The 24,722-nt window shown below is 34.9% G+C and overlaps 1 protein-coding gene across 2 annotated transcripts in view; it reads right to left on the bottom strand.

The window, feature by feature from the left end:
* CSMD3 (CUB and Sushi multiple domains 3) overlaps positions 1-24,722 on the bottom strand; it is a 1,221,727-nt gene that overhangs the window by 222,791 nt on the left and 974,214 nt on the right. For both annotated transcript variants that reach the window (XM_032858445.1, XM_032858446.1), the window contains one exon: positions 14,392-14,508. In XM_032858445.1, coding sequence (XP_032714336.1) covers positions 14,392-14,508 — 117 coding nt within the window. The remainder of the gene's footprint in view (positions 1-14,391; positions 14,509-24,722) is intronic.

Raw genomic sequence — 24,722 nt, 5'->3', positions numbered from 1 at the left:
TACCGGAGGACTCTCAAACTATTTAATCAATATGACATGGGCACAACCCAGTCAGAATTGGTATTAGGCTGGGTATTACTCCTTCAGTTTGTGGGGGAAGGACCAGGGAAAAGTGTTCAGTGGCCAGAGAAATGTGGGATTGTTCAGGAGGCTGGCAACAGCAGGGAAATATTTCAATTCTAACAAGTAAAATGGCTGTGCCAGCATGTACCAGATGAATATTATCCCTAGATTGTCCCACTACAAAAGTAGAGTATATGCTAATGAGACCAATTAAGCATTTCTGTTTCATCGGGCATCAGATATCCTCAGCCTAGAAAATGTCTCTCAAAGCAGTGGGAACTCAATAAGCATTTTTGAATTGATTTAAACATGGCATACAAAGCCTTCCATGATCTGGTCTCTGTCTGCTTCTCTGGTTTCAAGCATATTAGTTTCTGAGTGGTGCTCTGCTCTCCAACCAGAGAGAAAAATATGTAGTTCCTTGCAGAAACTATGTACCATATATCTATGCCTTTGCCTGTGTTGTTCTGTCTGCCAGGAATATTGTTCTTTAAGAAACTAACAATTGCACATTCTCCAAGACTCAGGCCACACACTATTTCATCAGGTAAATGTTTCTGACACTGTGACCCCCATCTCCCAAACCTGCCATCAGTCTGCCTTAGGTGTTCCTCCTCTGTTTTTCCTTAGCATCCTCACAAACATCTATTATAGCAGTTTCCATAATCTTTTTTAAATAAACTGTTCCTTTGTCTAATACCTTTCTTATGATCTCCCGAAGGGCAAGCACCATTGTTACATAACCTGTAAACTCAGATTCTAGCTCAAGGCTGAGTGTGTATGCACTGTTTAAATAGATACTTGATATGATTACAGAATAATTACCACTTATCAACAATATAATACAGGTCTCTGCCCACAATGTGGTTAGAATTAATTGTAGTGTATTTCTCTGAATTTAGAGGTGGTGGAGAAAAGCAAAAGGATAAGAAAAAGGGATAGTAAGTCATTAAGTTCCCATACCTCTAAACACTGCAAACAATTAGATTGAAAATGATATTCATTCCACAGATGAATTTTGTTCAGACCATCCTGTGTTTTAAACACTGTAGAATTTACTGCTTTCAAGAACGTGAACTTTTAGTTCACCACTGTAGTGCCTTTTCTTACTATGTCTACATCCTGCTCTCATTTAACTCATCTGCCATGAAATCAATGCTTTTATTTTTACTATTTTTTAAAATACTTTGTTTATTCATTTGAGAGAGAGAAAGAGAGGGGCACGAGTAGGGGGAGGGGCAGACAGAAAAGGACAATCACAAGGAGACACTAGGCTGAATGTGGAGCCTGACGCAGGGCTTGATCTCTTGACCCTAAGATCATGACCTGAGCCAAAACCAAGAGTCAGATGCTTAAAAGAGTGAGCCACCCAGCGCCCCCAAATCAATGCTTTTAACTTGGATTTTAATTGGCAACATCTGTTGAAATAAAATAAATATTATACCAGGTTTAAAAAATACATTATATGCAAGTTTGCTAAGGGAAGCGATATGACAGATGAAAACTCTATAGTTTGTTTTTTCAGTAGATAACAGCTTTTGTGAATTTGGAAAATATTTTAGTTACACGTCTTTTTTGGAGTTTTACCTGTTCAGCAAAATTAGCGAGGTTGATATATTAAGAGTTTATATAAACTGTAAGAGAATCCTAGTTAAATTCTTTTAACTCACAGCCTGGAACCACATTTCCGTTGTGTGTGATGTGCACCATGTATTTGTATACTGACCACAAAATAAACACCATCTATCCTTTCACTTATTTGAAATACAACTTACTGAGTTTTCAAATAAATGAATTGCTTAAAAATTCTGACGATTTTGATGGTCTAAAACAGAAAAATTAAATCATAAGTCACCAAAACAGAAGAAAAAATTCTATTTTAGTTGTAATCAGCACTGGATTGCAGTGTGAAACAAAAGACATCATTATACCATCCTGGAATATCAGTGGGAGAGCGGCAAAAATGATGGGTATTCCATGTTTACAAAAGGCTTTGCCTGTGGCATGCTGTGTGTTTTTGTGAATCATTTATCTTCTAGCTTTCATCTGTCATAGTGTGAGATATTACAAATGTGATTCTGTGTGACAGAATAATGAAACACTAAAAAAGACTTTGTTTAACGACTTCTCCATAAGAACTGTTCCAGAAAAAGTTATGAATACATATAGAGAATTGTGCTTTTTTTCCTTTTCATTAATTCAAATATTTTCCCATACCGAGTTCTGGAGGGGGAGACCATCAATTTTATAGTAAAATTCTGTAGGTAAAGATTTCTCCTTGTATATGAATATTTGAGTTTACCCAAAGACTTATTTTGTACCTAAGTATAACTATTAGAGTAAAGTAGAAAATAATTTTCTAACTTTTCTAGTACCTGAAAAATGAGAAGTCCCTTCAAAAATACTTATGGAATTTTAACTATCAAGGTGATAAAGGTAAAGATGACTGAGGATATTCTGAAGCATTAAAAATCAGGAAAGAAAAAGAAAGAAACTTTAAAAAGGATAATGTAGCATAATGCTGTTACACAACTTATTTTCCTTTTTTAGGAACATAAAAGATTCAGAATTTATACTAAATTCATAGTCATTTTTGGAATTAACTAAAATCACACAAATTCATGTAATTCTAAGATCAGACTCTTGAGTTATCAAAAAATTTGGTAGCACTCTCCTTTATTTTACTTCACTAACCACTAATAGCATACTCTTCGATTCAAAAGTAAATTGTATGTGTGTATATATATACATATATATATTTAAATTTTATTTATTTGTTAGAGAGAAAAAGAGAGAGAGAGTGAGCACAAAGCAGAGGGAGCAGCAGGCAGAGGGAGAAGCAGTCACCTCACCAAGCAACTAGCTAAATGTGGGACTTGATCCTAGGACTCCGGGATCATGATTCCAGCTGAAGGCAGACACTTAATCAATTGAACCACCCACATTTCCTATACATAATTTTATATATATAAAAGTGGGGACGTCCCAGACCATTGAATCAAAGCTTTTTATCTTTTTTTTTTTTTTAGTTTTTATTAATTTATTTCACAGAGATCACAAGTAGGTAGAGAAGCAGGCAGAGAGAGAGGATGAAGCAGGCTCCCTGCTGAGCAGAGAGCCCAATGTGGGGCTCGATTCCAGGACCCTAGGATCATGACCTGAGCTGAAGTCAGAGGCTTTAACCCACTGAGCCATCCAGGTGCCCCAAAGCTTTTCATCTTATATATAAAAAAGTGAGGTACAAAAAGCTTAAATAACTTACTCAAGGTACATGGCCAATTAGAGGTAGATAAAAGACCACAATCCAGAGCTGTGGATTCCCAGTTCAATTTTTTTTTTCCAGTATTCCACAACAACTGTTCAATCTTCTCTTTAGTTTATTATTGTTACCATCACTGACTTATGCCTTTGAACTTTAATTCAAAATAATCTTCAGCAATCTGAGGACAACTGGTATTAAATAGCTTGATGGGGCAGCCACTGAACTTATCAACTTGGTAAAATACAGCAAAAAATAAAAGTGAATATGGATGGGAAAAATACTAATACAGTGAAACATCATAATCACTATTTAAAAAAATTATTATAAGTTGTCTAGACTGATGTTTCTGCACAATATTTTCCAAAGTTTTCTTCTGAATTATTAAGCATCATTAATTTCCTATAGCTGATTTTTAAAAATTAGAGAAATTTAATCATCAACAGTGACATCCATTACATAATGAATTCAAATATACATCTATCATAATGACCTAATAGATCATTTGACAGTTATTTTAAGAAATCAGCTAATAAAATTCTAGAACATACTATACTCATTTTCTTGGAGGCTGAAAGGAAATACTTTTTTTAAGTGGAAAGAGAACATAATGGCGATAGGAAGTTATATATATCAATATATTTAAGATATGATATTATGCAACTTATAAATTGCAGCTTTATAAAAGGGACCAAAGGCATGTTTTGATGCCTTGTATTAAAGGGACCTTGTATTAAAGGGACCAAAGGCATGTTTTGATACCTGCTGACGGATATCAACCCCCACTGCTTCTTTTCATCTTCAGCCACATATCTGAGCAAGGTGATTAGAATGCCTGAGTTCTCCTTCCTTTGGCAATAGGGGGAAGTTGAGCCCACTTAAGCACTGACATGAACACAGGAACCCTCACACCACTACCAACTTATTTGGATAGAATTTCAAAGCTTCTCTCCCTTCCCTGCTGTCTCATGCCACTTTGGACCTGTTTGGGAGCCTGCTCTTTTCTTCCCAGAAAGCCTCATTATGTGACTAATTGAAAATGTTCGTGTTCCCGTATTGTTTGTATGGTGTCGTCCATTTCAAAATCCAAACCACGAGTAGAGTAAGCTCGACAACAGATGTAGTGAGGAGGTGTCCAGGTGATGAGTAACAGGACTGAGCATCTTTCTTCTCTTGCTTTGGTTTAGTAACTGGCTCTTTTACCTGCTAGCAATCTTGCACTTTTAGCTATGCTGCTTTGTGTTGTATTTGTTGAGTTCTATAGAATTTTTATCATAGATTTAATCAACCTACATAAAAAATTTTTGACATTTAGTAACACGGGTTACAAAATGTTTACTCCTTAAAGTTACCACAATACTACAGTACCACCCTGGGGTTGTGTCAAGCATGATCCTTTCTGTATGCCTCATGTGGAATTGTGTCTTGATTACAGCATAAGCTGTGACTAGTGCAAAGTTCAGAGGAATAGTTTTATGTTATGCCTGTTGGTTTTGCATCTCAACCATGCAGTGGTCCTTCTTCCATAGAATTCTCAGGAAAAGTACTGATACCATGTACAATATATAGGGCTGTTGGGTGGCCAGTTGTCTGGAAGAACAGTTATGTAGCATGCTGAGGTCTACACTCCTAGAAGTAGTTGGCTCACTAAGATTCCATGAAAATGCTTTTGCTATTACTGATGCCCAGGTTTCTTTGTAACAAAGATGCTGATCCTTAGGCTTATAGAGAAACAAACAAACAAACACACACATACTTATGGCATCTATGTGGGAAAACTAAAGACTTATTTAAAACTCTATTTAATTCTGGATCCTTAAATCCTATAAGGAAACAATTGTTAAAGAGAAGCCCATAGCCCTCATGTTATAGATCTGACACTTTCTAGACAAAGGATTTTACGAATATAAGAGGAGGTTCCCCCTCCTCCAAACTATATTTTGTTAACAATTAAACAAACAAAGTAGATACAAGGTGAGGAAGAAACAAAAAAATGAAAAAGAGACCACAATTTGACCCAATTAGAAATCCAAAATTTACTACAAGACTTTTTAAAGTGAAAATATAAAATGTTTCTAATTATCTTTTGTACCTCTACAACACAGATTTTGAGTAACTTTAATATCTGCCTGAGATGTACCAACTGGCAAACCTTCATGGCCTTATATCATTATGGAGGCTCAAATTATAGTTATTTATCATTATTTATCATTATGGAGGCTCAATTATAGTTATTCCTGGGGATTTCAATAAATTTAGAGCTAATGAACACATAGAGCACACCCTACAATATAAAGGAGCTATGAAATATAAAATAGTGAACAAAGAAGTATGCCTTATCTTAATCATCAGAATTATTGCCCTGTCTAAATATCCCACAGTGGGCATGGAAACTCTAACCAAAAATGTACTAAGTTAAGTTATGTCTTTGGCATTTACTGAAAGTTTGACAAATTGAGACACCATGGACATTTCTCCATAATTAAAATGGTTAATATGGCTCAATAGAAGTTCAAACAAAGTTTTCAAAGATTGAAACACACTATAAAAGACTTATTTAGAGAAGGGGTGTTCATCTGATTCCACCTCTTAAGGGCCTCATAATTAATATTATTCAAATTACTGGCTCCATCCAATCACCAGCTGGTAAATATTTTGCTATTATTTATTTAGGTCATATGTTGTTTAATACCAATTTCCACAGACTCTCAGTCACAGTTTTCTTTCAGCTATGATGGAGTATAACACTTTTTGACTTCAACTTTGAAGGGACATCTCTACCTGGCTACCCATGAGGTCTTCAATAACTTGGCCAATGCACATACCTTTGTAGGTAGAATTATAAGTGTGCCCAAATTTACTGAGGAGCAGAGGTAATGATATCCTACTGATGACATCTTCCTTCATGGAGATGCATTTGCCACAATCATTTAAGACATACATATATGAGGAGCTCACAAAAAGGGAAGTTTTCATTTTCCCACACATAACAGAGGGCCCTGTCACCTCAGTTAAAACCCTACAAATGACTTGGTCAGCCAGAAGTCACTCCATTCCTGACACCATTAGAAATAAACTTTTTTTTAAGATTTTATTTATATGTAATCTCTACACCCAATGTGGGGCTTGAACCCACAGCTCTGAAATCAAGGGTCACACATTCCACCAACTGAGCCAGCCAGTTGTCTCAAGAAAGAAATATTGACCTTCATGGCACCATACTGTTGAAACCTGCTAAACAATCTTCTAGGAATTTTTAGATTTTAAGGCAATATATTCTAAATTTATAATTTTACTTAAGCCCATGAATGCTGTGACTAGTAAACCAGTCTACCTTGAATGGGGCCATCTAAAAAAATTGTCTCTAGACTCTTTCCAAATTGAAATACAACAGGTGCCGTCCCTCAGAGATTCTGTTACTCTAGTGACTTTAGCAACTTCCTTTCATAGCTCTTGGAGTCTCTGGACTACCCATGATAGCCAGAAGTTGCCCTTGAACTTCTGGTACAAAAAGATTCCCCTCTAAACTCCATGTCATATGCCATTACAGTAGCAATGCTGCATACTGGAATCTCTTGGAAACAGAGGCTCTTGAAGTTTCTGCATCTATAGCTCTGTACATTCAGCTGCCCATTGTGCCTTGGGTCAAGTAAGTGTACCCTACAAGTTCAGTATGGTCACTAAGCCCTCCTTGCTTAAAAGAGAAATGATAGCTACATATTAGAGCTAAACATAGGCCTTATTGCCTACCCTACCTGCATGAAGGTGTGGCTTTTCTGGTCTTTCGTTCCTTACCAGATGCCATGATTTTGCAGAGGTTCCTCTTCTGAACCTCTTAGCTACCTAAGTAACTTTTGGGGATCAAACTGAGTGAAAAACAAAGGGAATCTGTACACCTTCAAACAGTAAAACCAAGATCATTGACATGATTGAACACCCTGGAAAGCTGCTGTTTTTAATACTTTAACCAACACATCCTGATAAAAGACTCAATGATCAGTACAATGCCCAAACTTTGGACATTCTCATACTAGATGCTCTGGTCAATGAACGGCCCCAGCTGAATGTATTTTAGACCCTTGGACCACTGTCAATTGTCTGAACATGTGGTCCAAGGTTGCCCCTTACAGAGTAAAAATTTCTGGGAATCTTATCTCAGACATACTCTAAATACAAATCAGTACAACACCTATCTCCACATATAATAAGGCCACAATATTAAGGCTTCATCAAGACACTCCTTAGCCTTTTCAGAGTTGTAGTTGTTATTGATAGTGATCAACACAATCATTTCACTTCTCACAATTCAAAATGCTGAGTTCTACAACAAGATATTCCATGGAAATTTCGTTTTCCTTACCCATCTCTGGATGCAAGCCATAAAAATTGACACTGTGGCTTAGACAAGTTAGAATATGACACACTTCAATTATCAGTCAAACAGCAAGAGTGAATTGTGATAAGTCTGATCCATTTTTGAAGTTTAATTATTGGCAAGTTTCAAGTCATACTCCTTCCCTATCTGGGGCAAGCTAATAAGAAACCTGGGATATGCTCTCCTTCAGAACAAATGGGAATTTCAAATTGCATAAGCTCTGGCCAGTGTGTAGGAGCTTTCACTCCAGCACCACAATAAAGCCCAAAGCCAGTTAGCTTTGTTTCCTTAAGCAGTTCTGGATCTGACTGAATTCAGTTCTGGATTGTGCCCTGCTCTTCCCAGAAAGTCTCATTATATGAGTAATATATCTTTTCATACTTTTTAGTGCATGTGTGGTGTCATAAGTCTTGACATCCAAACCAGATTTGGATGGGGGATCCTGGTCTAACTGGTAACCAAACACGGCTTCATCTAATTATATAAATAGTACCCAAAGAATTGAATTAAATATAGATACATACAATAATGACACTTTCCTTCCTCTAAAATGTTGGGCTTAAAAATAAGGGTTTCCTCTTTTATAGGCACAAAATTAACATACACATTTCTTCATATTGACATTAATAGAACCATTCATTTTTAAAAAGAGAGAACCCTTTTCAACTGTTCTATATCTAACAAATAATGATAAATAGTAAATATACATTCTGAATAAACATGCATTTTGTGAACATTTGTCATTGTTAGATAAGTAAATTCAATATTTACAAAACAGTAATCATTGATTTTGATGCACTGTTAAAAAATGAAGTGTCATAGAGTTTAAAAGTAGAATATAAAAAACCTTTATTGACTGGAAGAGTTCATTCATTACTGAAAACTTCACACCAGGAAAAACAGAATGCCAATGACATGATTTACTGACCTAATGAGCATACAAAAATAATCTCAAAACAATTTGTCACTACAATTTGGGGAAAATTAGTGGCAATAAATTACTGAATTAAGTATAAAGCTAGGTAATGACAACATAAATTATGTAAGGGATGCTGAATAAAATAGATCATTGAAAACCACCGAGATATAAGATCAAAAGACAAATGGTCAGATATGTGTCTGAGTTTTAAAGGAGAATATACACAAGAGTAAAAGAATGGCTACTAGTTTTAACACACAAGATGACAATAGTTAACTTTCTACCTGCAGGTCAAAACTACAGTAGTACATACTAAAAAGTACAGATACCTACAAGAATAAAAAAAAAAAAACACTATATGGGTGTATATATATGTATATATGTATATATATATATATATATACACATGTGTGTGTGTGTGCATGTGTGCACATCTTAGTTTCAATCTACTGTTTTTGCTTTTTTCCTTCTAAATTCTAAGAAGACTTAAATTTTTAAGTGCTACATTTTATAGACCAACAGTTAAAACAGTATTGTGAAAGATAGGGTATGCAAAAATAAATTGTATTTAACAATCATTATGTAAATACCTAAATCTGTAAGATGGAAAAGAAATACTAAATTTAATGAATATAATAAGAATTAATGAAATATTCTTTATCTAATCATTATCAGTGCTTATACTATAATATTATGGTAAAGTCTGAGAAAAAAGCAAATCAAAGAACCCCACAGCTATCACCCCATATTGTAGGCAACATCAAGGGAAAAAATGTTTCTAAATTAACCGTGAGGAAAAATACTACAACGAAAAATAGGAAAAATAATGGTTGTGAATAAGAGACAAATATAAAATATGTGAAAGTAGGTGAGAAATTCAACATGATGTCAACGACTTAAAACAAAACAAAACAAAAACTCTCTCCAGCAATACACAAAAGATTTTAGTAACTGGCTGTGCCCCTTGTACAGAGTAGACCAGTCTGACAAGTTCGTGTGATTTAGGAATTCATTACTTTGAAACCTATGCAAGCAGACTGCACTGATAGCACAAGATAAAGAGAGGGCAGACTGGCTGGGAAAATGAAGAAGAAAAACTTGACCAAAGTTGTCAGGCATACTTCTAAGTTTCTACATTTGGAAGCTAGTCTTGGGGACAGTTAGCTTTGTGCCTTAATAAATATACATTCAAGGTGGGCCTTTTAGGAGGTGAAACTGTCTGGGATGCTAAACACAAAATTAAGTCACCACAGACTACTCTAGATATACTCAAGGTGATTTGCATGTTGGAATTCTCCAAGAAATCTAAATGTCAGTTTGCATGCTACAGAGCTAATATTTATTACATGCATTAGAGAGTAATTTTTGTTAAGGTTTTCTACATAAAACTGTGGTAATATAGTCCATCCTCTGTAGTGAGTTGAGTAGTGTTGTTTCCCGCACCACCACCATCCTGCCAAATTTGTATCTACCCAAGAGCTCAGAAAGTCATTGCATTTGGAAACAGGGTCTTTGTAGATGTAATTAATTAAATATTAATAGGAAATCATATTGGATTAGGGTGTGCCCTAAATCCAACAACAGGTGTCATTATAAGGAAAGAGGACATGCAGAAACAGAGGAGACACACACACAGGGCAAAAGTCTTGTGAAGAAAGAATCAGAAATCAGAGTGATGTGGCTATAAGCCACAGAAGGTCAAGGGTTGTTGAAAGCCACCAGGAGCTCTGAAGAAGCAAAGAAAGATTCTCCCCTAGGGCCTGCAGAAGGAGTGTGGCACTATGGATAACTTGATTTCAGAGATCTAGCCTCCAGAACTGAGAGAATAAATGTCTATTGTTTAGTCACTGAGTTTGTGATTTTGTTATGGCAGCCTTCTGACACTAATACATTCTCTTTTATACATAATCCTGGATTGTGAGGAATGGGTGACCTGAAGGGAAGTGAGGGTGGGAACCTGGAAAGGGATAATCATTTCAAAAAGTAATATTCTATGTGAAACTAATTTAGGTTTTATGTTACTAGTTATGAATCATTTCTTCTGAATTATAAAGAGGTCCTTCAGTATTTTTTTTAAATCCCATCTCCTTAAATTACTTCATGCATCTTGATTTAACAATTAATCTATCTAAAATATTTAATTTTGTCCTTCTATTGTGTCTTTCTCTTGGGCTTTCTATAAAATAAGAACTATATTAATTTTCATCCTAAGAGAAAACAAACACAGACATTAGCCTCTGACTTGTACCCTACCTCACTGCTGACCTAGCTCCTTCTATTTTTTCTTAGCCAGAATTGTTGAAATAGAAGTCCATATTTATTCTCCAATTTCTATAATTCTCCCCTCTCTATAACTTGATTTTGGCTGCTATGTTCAAGGTATAAATACATATTAACAAAAATATTTTTCCTCTAACAGTGTCAATAGTTGTCCCACATTCTAAAGCATCTTCTCTATATCAAATTCAAAATTGAAAATATGCTTTGCATGTTTTGGTACTTCAAAATAATGCATTGAATGAAGACTTAAACAATCAAACCATAAAAGGGAAACAACTGGTAATTAAAAATTGAAAAATGAAGGAAAAATAAAACATATTTTATTAATAAAAAGGTAGTATATTTTTAAATCACCAAATCCAAATGAAATAGCTTAATTGTTAACATGAATAAATGTTACTCAATGATCCAGAATTATTCTAGTTCTACATATATAGAACAACCATAATCCTGCAGAATGAATATCACCAAAGTGACCCTAATATCGGATGTTCAGTGAAATCCAGTGATGCTCACGAAGGCATTAGGAATTGGCAATTTTCTTATCTATAAAAACTGAAAGATAGGAATTGACTGACAGATAAATATTCATTCATTCAATCAGTTAAGTAGGGTCATATTATGTTCACATTTACCTGATATGAATTCAATTATACATTGGGCAAAAATAAATAAACGAAAAAAATTTGGTAGCGCATGACATATAAAAAATCAAGGTAGCTCATCTGGCATTATCTAAAGACACTGTTACCTGTTCTGACATTAGAGGACAAATGTCCTGTTAGAATTATTCAGAGATTATATGGCTTATGCAAAACTAGGTAGATGATCATTATGGGTGAGTTAAGGGATTTTATGCGTGCTGTTGATTACATGTGATTTTCTCCTTATATAGGAGAACATTAGTAGTAGTAGAACATTAAACTTCATAAGAAATGAAATTTCAATGAATGAATGGAGTGTATTTGATAGATATTATGCCAAATGATTAAAAAGTAAAATTCTAGGTGTGTCAGCATATAAAAGATACAGAAGAAGTTTATACTTTGAGATAAGTGACAAGAAGAAAAAAAAAGTGAGAAATGATATATTAGGAAGTGATACCAAAAAGTCATAAAGCAGTGGCAACAGAGCGAAATTATGAGAATGAAAGGAAGAAGAAGCAAAGTAGAAATTTGTGCTACTCTTGAGACCCTAATAAATCCATTAATTCAAGTTATATTATTTTTGGTAAGTGGCAGTGGAGTGTCTGCAAATGTGAACATAAATGTGTCTGCAACTGTAATTCTGTGTGTATGTGACTGATTCATGTGTTATTCTGCCAATCACTTATACATATTATATCATTTAATTATAAACTAACCCTATGAGGTAGACATTTATCACCTCTATTTCAGAGATGAGAAAAGTAAAATTCAGAGCAATGATGTGACTTATCTAATGAGAAAGAGTAATGAATTGTGCTTTGAATCCAGAAATCTGACTCCAGATTTGTCATGTCTAACCTCGTAATGAGCATGAACTATGTGAGATATATTTTATATATGGAATTTCATTCACTATTTCCAACAACTCTGCTCTGCAGACGTAATTAGCTCCATTTCAGAAATAAAGAAACTGAGTCTTATAGAGCATATGTAACATGTCCAAAGACAGATAGCTATAAGATACGACATGATGAAATTAAAATTCAAGTTTGTCTGACTTCGTAAGTAGTTTGAAATACAGAATGATGCAACATTTGTGAAAATAAAATCGGTTTTACTAATAAGTCAAAGTACATTTGACTTCATCCACAAATCTAAGATGTATTTAAAAATTAATATTAAAACAACTGATTATTATTTGCATTATTTTTTACATTAAGATGATTACATTTAATTTACATTATGTTTGCTACGATAGAGTCCATTCTGTAAAAACTCATTAATTTACTTTTATTTTAATCTGTACTTTTTCCTTCCCTTTTTGAACACACATAGGCCACTGTAATATATCTCTGTGACCAGCATGTCTATGTGTCAGGAAAGGAAATGTCTGATTTTTATTTCTCATTTTTTTGGCCACATGATATCCAAAGAATAGATTTAATAAAACAAATTGACAGCTTATAAAGACAACTGAGCTAACCATTCAACATTCTGGACCATCATTGCTGGGGTTCTGTCAGCAACCATGTAACATTGTTGGCATGGGGGACTATAAACTCTTCTAGCAAGGAAAGGACTATTTTGGGGGCACCAAAGGCAAAATAATTTTTAAAAAAATTAAGTAGACAATGCTTATCTTTCTAAGTAGACAATGCTTTTCTTTCTAAACTGTCATTCTCAAAGAGCTCAACTCTGATTTAACCAATCAATATCCTAGGACAAAGAAATATTTTGTAAAGAAAGAGACACCTTGCTAATGTTGGCATTACTGTTCTATATCAAGGTTAAACACAAGGTTCAGTACTTCACTTCTGATGACAATGTTCTCTCAGTTGAAGATCTTGGGCTTGTTTCAGAAGAGAGAGGAGGAGGATATACAGGTAATATCAGGTTATAAGAAATTGGACTGGAAGCATCAGCTTATTTCATGTATCAGCAGAAACAGTAAGTCAAGATGTGATCCAAAAATCCCGATATGATAAAATCCATGTCCTTCTGCTAAAACACTTTGTCATTCAGACCGAGACATTCATTACAGCTGAAGCAAATCCTTTACCATGTAACACAATGCTGTAAATCTAAATTGCAGAAGTCTGAACTTCCAGCCTTTCTCCCATACTTTACTGCTCACTAAATTTCCTTTGCCTGTCCATCCATAAACAGAGCTTAACCTGGGTGAGATCCAGCTGGATCTTAGATGCAAAACCTTTAGAAGCCAGGTAAGTGACTTCTAAGACTTGTGATCAGGGAGATGTGAAGGCAGCAAAGGACACATTGTCTTCTCAGTGCCAATGCGGAACAGATTGTCAGCTTGACAAGATGAGCGGAAATGTCCTTTGCTGTCTTTTCATATTCGTTGCTGTCCCAGATACTAGGTACTTAAAACCAAAATCTTTTCTTCCTGGAAATGTGTTTGGAAAAGTATAAAACAATATGATTGTTTTGAACATACTTTTGTCATTATTGTAATAGTTCTTTATTTGACTTTATGCATATTTTGCAGAGTACACTTTGCTTTACGCTCTGTTAATTTCCCATTTTATGTAATTCCAACATGAAGGCACTTGCAAGGTTACTGGATGTACTTATTTTTAAAAATTAAAAACAATCCTGTTTTCATTTTTATATTGTTGTTCACCTGTGTACTTGACTGTAAATTCAGATTGAGTAAAATGACCTCAAAATTTTATTATTACAAAGCTACTATCTAAAAAGAATTACAGAGTAAAGCACTTTATGAATAGTGAATATTTTCATTAAAAAACTAACAATTTTGAATAGCGTGTAGTGGAAAATAAAGCATGTCTGGAATGAAATACTACGTGATGAGGTGAATGTTACTTACCAAACTCCTTGGGAACTGCTATAGAATAAACACAATTATGTCCAACACTGTAATTTTTGGGATAGTTTGGTGATAGAACAGTGCCTTCTGAACCTGTTGAACGACTTCCACAGGGTGCTAGGAAATAAAAATGACAAAAAAAATTTTTTAGACGAACTTAAAAAATTCATACTATGGATATTATCTTGATATAAAATTATAGCTTTTGAACTTTAAGGCGTAGGACTTCTTTCCATCTTTTAACAAGATCCACCATTGTCAAATATTTTAAAAAATAAATTGTGGTCATATAAAAGTTTAAGTATTCAGATCCACTCTTCTCAGAAATAAAGTTAATATAATAGTATCATAATGGTACTCTCTCTAGAGGTAATAATGGTGGCCCTGCTTTCATTTATGGTAAAAGTGTAAAGATAATCATCTTTTTTATAATGATGAGAAATTACATATGCGGGTGGGAAACTGTTCTACTCACTTCCAGGCTTTGACCTGATACTCAAAATCAACCTTGATTATGCTGCCACCAAATTAAGGATTTTTATTCATGGGACAGGGACGGCTGTACCAATACATTCACCTGCTCTTCTAAGTAAAATACTCTCAATAACCTTTATCCATTTATAAGACTTATATTTGAATCAGAAGAACTGCTCTTGGTGTACAGAGTCAGATTGTTTTTTGCTGCCTCAGCCCCAAATGTACTATGTTCCTACAAAGGTGAGGGTGAAACCAATGTTTCTGGAAAATTTGTAGATGACAGTTCTGCTGTTCCCAAGATAGGGGACTACATTAGGTTTTATAGTTCTGGGCTATGAAACAGACCCGGGCCACTGAGGCAGATTTAGGTATTGAAAACATAAAGATGATAGCTGATATTCTCTAAGTGAATGAGATCACCCAGAAAACTATGCAGAGTGAAAAAAAAGATGGCTGAAGACGAGGTCTGGGGAAAGCCAAGGTTAGGATCAGATAGAGGGTGCCAACAGAGAAAATAGTGTCTTGGAAGCCAAGGGAGAAAAAGAAGTTAAAAGAAAGTGTTTAACAGCGTTAAGTGTTGCAAAGTGGGAATAAATGAAAAAGGAGTCTGTGTGGATTTGGCGACCTGGAGTGTCACAGAGTAGGGTCTTCCCTCTGTCCATGATTTTCTCAAGGAGGGATTCTGGCCTAACTGCAGGCCCTCTGGCCCCGCCCCTAATTTCCCCCGAGGTAGAGGTAGAATGAGGTTCCCCATTGGTGAGCCCAGGACAGGAATTTCTACTATACTGCAGATGGGGGCCATTCTGCTTGAAGAACCCACTGGCTGGTCTGCTCCTCTGCCGTGTAAGTATTACAGGGCGAGTCTGGTGAGAGAGTGACTGATTGTTGAGGGACACCTGTAGTGGCCTTAGAAAGCGTACTGTGTGAGCTCGTCTGCTTTTATCCATATTAAAGCTAACAGTTTGCTTTTCTTCAGCCTTTCCGTTAATCGGCTTCGAACTTGTGCAGAGAGGACTCCCAAGCAAAACGGGAATTTTGGGGATCATTAATACAACAGTTTCAACTAGAGCAGCTTTCTGTAAATTACAGCCTGCCAACCAAATCCAGCTCAAAATGAGTTTTTTTTGTTTGTTTGTTTTTTAACATTCCTACAGTTACAAAACAAAACTAAGCGTATGTGATGGTGACGTATGCGGCCAAAATCCCACAATACCATCTGGCCCTTTACAGAAAAAAAGTTTGCTAAGCCTTGAAGTAGAGACATGGTAGGTAGATTGTAGTTGGAATAAGAATAAGGGGTCTTGGGGCGCCTGGGTGGCTCCGTGGGTTAAAGCCTCTGCCTTTGCCTGGGATCTTGATCGAGGGGTCCTGGGATCAAGCCCCACATCTGGGCTCTCTGCTCAGCGGGGAGCTGCTTCCCCTCCTTTCTCTCTGCCTATTTGTGATCTCGTTTGTCAAATAAATAAATAAATAAAATCTTTAAAAACAAAACAAAACAAAAACAGAGAATAAGTGGTCTATAAAGAAATACGGAAGTAATCAGAACCTTAATCATCAACTAAAGGAGAATGTAAGGAGTAGTTAGGGAAAGGTGGGAAGCTGAGTTTTTGTTATTGTTTTGTTTAATAGGAGGAAGGAGTCATTACAAAGGGAAAATCAGAGGCAGCCCTAGAGTCTAGGAAAAGGTAAGATCAAGAACAAAAGTTGAGTGATTTGCTTTGGAAAACTTCAGGGACACTCCTCTGTAACCTGAGAAAAGGGTTGAAGGAAACCAGAATTGCGTAGATTTAATTGTATGTTGGAAATGTATTGGAGTTAATGGTGGATTTTCCTTTTAAAGAGAGCTGGATGCAGTCAGTGTTGTGTTAGGTGACTCGAGAAGAGTCCTGACATTTGAAAAAGTAAACATTTTGATGGATTCCTGGCCAGAGTTTAAAATATAGTAATATATTTAAAACACATACATACAACCCCAATAGTATCTTGTATTACACAGGGTGGCTAATGAATGTTCCGCCTTTTAATGTTCTATAAAATGGTAATAAATAGCTAGAATTAAACATACTAAAATTAGAACTCCACAGAACAACAAATTGGCAGTGATGATGATAACCAAATTGGCAGTAATGATGAAAACCAATCACTCATTATTGTTTGAGATTACAGTAGTCAGGTGCATTCTTAGTTCAACACTGATAACTTTATTTCACTGATAATACTACTGATGAGAGAATCATTCAAGAATGAGTAGTATGTTTTATGTGAACTTTCCTTCTGATTTTAAGGTGCTCCATAATTACAATACTTTGAGTGTCTGTGACAGTAATTCTTATTTTTATATTTGGGAAGTATGAATAGAAATGAGATCTTCTACCTCAAGTTCAGCTTTGTGACTTAGTCATGAACATTCTGCATCCCACATTAATATGCCTCTGACAGTCTCAATTTGCTTTTCACATTTTATTTTGCATAATGGACATTTAAGACAGCTTTTTAAAAAATATCATTTATAAATATAAAAAATGTGAAGTTTTTTTTTTAAACCACTGGTGAATATATATGAGGTTGCAGTATAATCATATGTTCTTAGGGTAATTAATACTATGTTAGATTCTGTTATTTGGACTAGTAGCAATAATTTTACGTTTCTTCTGGTCAGTGCTTATAGCATGTCCTAGTTTATAATAAGTTATATTGAATACTATAGTGACACACTATTTTATGCAGTGTGCAGATAATATAAATAAGGGAAAATTAACTGTGCACTGAGATACCAATTTATTTTAATCTGTCCTGTTTCTAAAAATCAAATGCAATAATGACTAAGCCAGAGCAACTTTACTAATTCTCCTAATATTGGTTCCTAGAAGCTTTTTATACTCTCTCTTCCTGTTTTAATTTCATCTTACTGGATAGTACAGAAATGGAAGCCTTTATTTTTTCTGGCTCTGTTAACAATCAGTAGAAGTCAGAAGCCAGCCAAAACTTTGAATGCTATGCTTATTTTTCCCATTTGAATTGTACCTGTGGGCCATTTGTCACACTTGCTGTGTTTCTTTAAATAGCCCATATCCCTCGGAATGCATTAAATGTAAGAACTCATCTGTACCTGTTCCTGATTATAACCTATTTGATACATCTGACTACCTCTTAAATCTATGCTTAATAACATTGTTGTAGAACACATTCATTAGGAAAAGAGAAGAAACTTACTTATGGCTAAGTAAGTTTGGGAAATACATGAATAAAAAAAAAAAAAAGAGTTCTTCTCTATATGGCCTCACTATGCTTTAGTAAGATCTGGGGAATGTCATGTTCCTACTTACACAATTATTTGATCATGGACACTGTTTCAGTGTAATGTCTCCCAGGACCAATGTTCCCTAGAACACACTTTGCAAAATGCCAGACTGATGATTCCAGAATGTGCTTTCACTTTGGCAATAATCCTAACATTTATGTTATTGCCTATAATTGATTATAATTTTGTAGTACTAAAGAATTGTTTTATGTATGCACGTAGAGCTGAAGTATTTTAAAGATTTAAAATGTCGGACTTAGCCTATTATAAGTACTATTATTCTTGACACGCTTTCCCTGACTCTTGGGGTCCAATACATCAATTTGCTAGTTGTTCCCTTACATAGCTCATCAGTTTCTCTCTCCTCTCTGCCACAGGTAACTGCCACAATCCAGATTCTCAACAGTTTTCACTTGGGCTCTTCCAACAGACAACTAGCTCCACCCATCCCCAGAAGTTCTCACCACTGCTAATGATTTTTCTAACAGACAAGTCTTATCATATTTCTCTTCTCTTTCTAGAACAATTCTGATAAACATTACGGTCTCCATAAATGTCTGTGGGATGACTGAATGAACTATCTTTGCAAGACTAGGCAGGCTACTATAAAATGCTGTTCCATCATCAACATAAAACAGAAACATTTCATTTAGTTTAAATTACCCGAGAAATTCACTTAAATCCCAGACAGAATTGAGACCTACCCTCTCTTAATAAATCCATATAAGCCTACTTTTTTTTTTCTGTGATTGAAATATTCTGGTTACTAGGAATCACTGTTGCTTTACATTTAGAGACAATATTATGTGAAAGATATGTATTTAAACATTCTTATTTAAATATTTAAATATTTAAATAATTTAAGATACTTAAAATTTTTAAATATTTAAATACATTTAAACATATGTATGTAAACATTGGAAAAATATGTCCAATGACAGAACTCATGACAGCCACATGGATATTGAGTTCCACTGAAGGAATAGCAAACTCATGTCTACCATTTTACAGTAGCAAATCCACGCTAACATTTTATCAATCTGGAGCATACCTTCATTGAGTGAGTGATATCACTCATACAGTTTAATTTTGTATGATTTTTCTTGTTCTCATATATTTTTTTAATTCTCTTTAGCTGAATTTATATGGCTTGATTTGTATAAGTAAAATGTGCCTGTACTATAACTATACTCTGTATGTGTGTTTTATTCTTGCAGTATAAAATACACAGTAGACAGATGTGGTATTTCCAGGGAAATCAGAGGATGAGTCTGCAAATGAGTTTCAAGACTTCTAGTCATTTAGTGAAAAGGACTCCCCACCCATGGTTTGATCATGTGTGTGGGATGAAGGAGGAAGACTGAGGAAGAAGAACAAAGAACTTCCCAGTAAGTGAAATAGAAGAATCCCAAACCATTTTTATGGAAGAGATACTATTTGAATCCACATATATTTGAGACTGTAATACATGCAACACAGCCTTGAGCTACTTTCAATTTCAAATCTGTCTTTTCACCTGTGTAATGTTTAATTTATTATCAAATATACTCTATAATAAAAATTATTATATAATATATAAATTTTTCTCAGAAAGCAAGTTAGGTACTTTTAAAAGTGATGAATTCTTGTAGGTCACAAAAGAGCAATATGGTATATTAAATCAATAATTTACTAGATGTAGCCTGTGACTCCTTCAGTTTGAAAGAACTCTCTACCTTACAAAAGTGCTGGCCCACTTCTAGTAAATTACTTATGCCCTGATATAGCCTGATTGAATGTCACAAATCAAAAATCCTGGTTTAGAAAGTATTTGAAAGCTGTATTACCCATTGAGCTTTTCCCCTCCCACCTTTCTTTTCTTTTTTTTTTTTTTTTTTTAAGAGAAGTCCTTTCATAACCCTTAAACTCTGGAATTGAATTTATAATACAGACAACTGATACTCCCAGTATTGACTTTGAGATTAAAATTACTATTGCTTCTTCTGTCCTTTGTTTAAAACCTTGTTCTTAGCTTAAAAAAAAAATCCAATTATTCAGCCATTCATTTCTTCTTTTTTTTTTTTCAGCCATTCATTTCATGATTCTCTTCATGTCTCCTGTATAATCATTTCATTTTGTTTATCTTAAACGATAAGCTTCCAATAAGGCTATTCTAGCATAAAGGTAATAATTATTTCTTTAAATTATAAACTGTTACTCTAAGTAACTTATTTATTTTGATTTTCATTTCTTTCTCCATTAGTTCTGGTACATTCACATTTATTTATCTGGAAAACTAAAGTTAATATTGCCATGAGTTTCCTACTACCTCATCTGTCACCTAAAAAAAAAAAAAATCAGTCTTTATTACTTGTGAATTAATTTTGTGGTAAAATTCCACACTCCTGTTTAACACTAAAAAAAAAAAAATCCATCTCCATGTTGTAATCAGTGGCTTGTAAACTATTTTAATCACTCACTAAGTAAACTTAGAAGCATATGAGCTTCTACATCTGTCACCTCACTGATTGCCTGGACTCACTCATTTGATTTTGCTGGCTAGGAAGGCCTTTCCTTCATGCCCCAGTGCTCGATGAGCTATGTTCTCCATCAGAGTGTGTTCTTAAAGAAAGAAGAATCGTACTATGACACAGACCTATGAGTAGCTATATTCCTTGGATAGATTTGCCATGCTACCATAAATAAATTCTACTAATAGTAAAGATGTTAGTAGTATCTGTGATGCCTATGTCACTCACTTTTAACCTCATTTTCAAAATTGAGGTATAATTCATATACCATAAAATTCACCCTTTTAAAATATACAATTGAGTGGGTCTTTTATACCATATTCATGAAGTAGTGTAACCAACCCTCTAATTTTAGAATATTTCTGTAATCCCCAAAGGAATTCCCATATTCATAAGCAGTCGCTCCCTATTCCCTATATTCCCAGGTCCCTAGTAATCACTAGTCTATGATTTTGTAGAAAAGTGTATATGGGAAGACAAGTTTTTAAAATGGTTTTAGTTGAATTGTTGATGTTTTTTAAAAACTAAAATCCCTCTTCATTGCTTAGTTTGGTTTCCAACTCATTGACTTTAAGTGATGGCAATTTTTATTGTTTAAAAATTATTTTAAAAGTTAATATATCAGTACAAAATGAACTTAAAAAAATCCTCTGTGACAACTTATTACTCCTGCCTGATTGCTTCACAAACATGATTTCTCAGGGATGTCATCCCTGTCTTCTAGACTAGTTCAGAGGATCCCATCATAACAGCATTCCATTATGTTCAGAACACTTAAGTACAACTTATTTTGTATTTATATTTCTATAAAGCCACTTAATTATATAGGGTCTGTCTCTGTCTCTGAACTACCAAAATCTATTAAGTCAAAGTTTCCATTTCCTTTTTATACACTATTTATACTTCTGGAATCAAGCATGGTATCTGTTTATATAATGGCTTTCAATAAATATGTTATAATTGTCTCTTTTCCTAATAGGACAGATCAGTTCTTTCCTGAATCAGAAAAGTCCTAAAACTCAGTTTAGGAACGTGGGGAGAAATACCCCGTCTTGGGGTTGGCTTAGGTTTGAAGCTATTTAGAACCTCAATATGGTTCAGATTTACTCACTAACTCTCCCACATATTTCAATCTAACTGACTGGTTTTGGGATTTAGGATTAAGAACCAAATTCCCTCTTGCACAGAGAGCTCTGTATTGTCTTTTTTTTTTTTTTTTTTAATGTGTATGTCTTGAAGTGAAAGGCTCACTGGCTTAATATAAGTGTAAAATGAAATTTTCTGTGTTTAATAAAGGGAAAGGAAGCAGCAACCTCCTTTAGGGTGTCTGTTTCAAACCATAATAGGCCCAACCTTTTGATTTTACAGGGCAAGACTGCTGGCCTTCTAGAAACATACTTTAGAAATTCACCATTTCTAAATCGTGCCAGATGACTAAATAATACTCATCTTTAGGGATGTGGTTTTCCTTCTTTTTGGCTGGAGAAGCAGCACCATTCTTGCCCTTAGGGACCGTGGATTTTACACTCTGACTCCCAGCTTTTGTCTTCCTGGGGGCCTCACCACCTTGGCTCTTCCTTCTGCCTTTCACCTTTGACTTCTCACTGAGCCCAGTGTCACTGGGAGGAGCCCATGGGGCCTTGTCTGGCTGTTGAGAGGCCTTCCTGGCCTCCCTCACTCTTGCCTCTTGGTCTTTGGTCTGGCTGCCTTTCTTGGGAGCCTTCTCTTTGGCTGCACCTGGTTTGGGAGGAGCCATCCTTGCCTCTCGAGGCTTCTTCGGTCCCCTTTTCACCTCAGCTGACTATACAAGGTATAGTCACAAGGTATACAGAGACAAGTTACATCAGTTTGTCTCTCAAGGAGATAAAAGAAGAGTTATTGGTTCTTTATACATTTGTATGAGATTCTGTCTGGTCTTTGTAGCATCTTTCAAAACCAGCCTGCAATGTTCATTATATTCCAAATATGCTTATTCAATAATATACCTGCTTTCTTTCTCTCTAGGTTTTGTGGGTTGAACTTTTTAGTAGGATATTTGTTTCTCCAAAAGAGTTCTCCAATACAGTTTGATTCTCAACATGACCAAATAGTTACTGTTGTATCCTTTACTTTCTTTATCTATAAGGAGAAAAGCTGTGGGCTGATTCAGTTTTCTGTATAAGTAAATTATTTTTTTGTTTTTCTGTAAAAAGGGGTAACACATTAGGGAGGCATGTTTGAAGTCTGACTTCAACATAAAAACTACATGGTGGTGGAGAACATGGGATTCTTCGCACAATGAGAGGCCATGCAACTACCCATCTGGAGACATGGCGTAGTGGCTGAGATGCCAAGGGCAGAGAAAATAAAAATTGTTTAAATAGGAGCTCCAAGTCAGTGGTCACAAGAAAATATGTTCTGAATTATAAGCATTGATTTGCAATCAGATTGCTTCTTACATAGGGAACTCGACATAGAATGCTCCAGAATTCATAACAGCAGGGATTTATTTATAACAATGCTAATGATTCTCTAGACTAGCATGCAGGAGGCCAACTGGAGTGAAAATGTCAGTAAGAGTGTCTGGAAATAGCAGGTACTCAATCCCATTAGTTTCCCTCCCAGTTTCATTTTAAATAATATTCCACCCCCTCCATATGAAAACAAAACATGCTTTGGTTTTATCTCAATACTACTTTAAATTTTTAAAATAGAAAATACATTTGGAGTGCCTGTCTGACTCAGTTGGTAGAGATTGTGACTCTTGATCTGGGGTCATGAGTTTAAGCCCCTTATTGGGCCTTAGAGCTTACTTAAAAAATAGGAAATACATTATACTTCTTTGTAGAACCTGATTCTGACACATAACCCATATATTATGTCTGTGAACATATTCCTATGTATAGCTAATGAAAGGCAGATATTTGATGATACTCAGAAATAATTTACCACTAGGCTTTTGTTTTATGAGTCTTTCATCCACACGCTTTAATTATGTCACATATTTAAATGGCATCAAATGCTAAATGGCTCAGTATATTAGATTACATAATGTCTATATTCATTTATAATGCAATGGGACTTCACACTTGCTTTAAATCTCAAAAAAAAATTCTATAAACCTCAAGGACATTTGGAATAAGAGATTAGCCCAAGGCAAGTCATGCCGTTTAAGCAGAAGATCTGGACTAAAACTTCAGTTAGCTACTTCATGCACTAAAGCAATATGATTTAATTAAAAGTAGGTCAAATGATGTTACTAATGAGAGATAACTGTAAAGTTGGAGAGGTATAATTATGAAATGAACTTTTTATTTTTCATTTTGTTTGTTTCAAATTTTCTCTTCAGTTGATAGTACAAGAGGGCTATTTATTTATTTAGCATTTTTATTTAAAGCTTTTATCATTCCACATAGAGTTGAAAGTTGAACAATGAATGGTGCCAGATGACTACTGGATGTCTAATCATAACACTCATGTGTATGTACTTTGGACAGAATTATAGTTATCAGTGACTGAGTTACATAATCTTTTTTCCATCCCTAGAATCTAAGACTTATATTAGCATGAGAGAAACAAAGAGATTGAAAATAATGGTGCAGATGTTCAAAGGAACTAACACTGACTATATCTGTTAGGGTATTTGCATTCTGTATAAGGTTGTGTTTCAAATGAAATGCAAAAATGCATTTCAGATGAACACTTTTTATTAGTTATTGGTAGGAATCTGCTTTTTCTTAACTCTCATACTTAACTTGGAGGAAGGTATCAGAAATAAATGGGGAACCCAAAATCGCACCACTTATTTTTGAAGCCATGCATCCATTCATGAAACATTTAACCATCTGAAATATGCCATAACTGTTAGGCTCCAGAGATATAAAAAAGATCAATGCAAGGTCATTCGTAAAATTAATCAGCCTACCTAGAGGACAGTGATTAAGCCTGGACTCCAAAACTACTGGTAGGCAACTGTGACTTTAAACAAGTGACTGAACATGTTTTTGTGTCTTGGTTTCCTTATCTGTAAATGAGAATATTAGTAGTCCCTAATTCACGGAGTT

The sequence above is a fragment of the Lontra canadensis genome, unplaced genomic scaffold (genome assembly GCF_010015895.1).
Source record: "Lontra canadensis isolate GAN:19392208 unplaced genomic scaffold, GSC_riverotter_1.0 scaffold15, whole genome shotgun sequence".
In the NCBI taxonomy this organism is placed as follows: Eukaryota; Metazoa; Chordata; class Mammalia; order Carnivora; family Mustelidae; genus Lontra; species Lontra canadensis.
The sequence above is the reverse complement of the archived record's forward strand: the minus strand, read 5'-3'. Positions and strand labels throughout refer to the sequence as shown.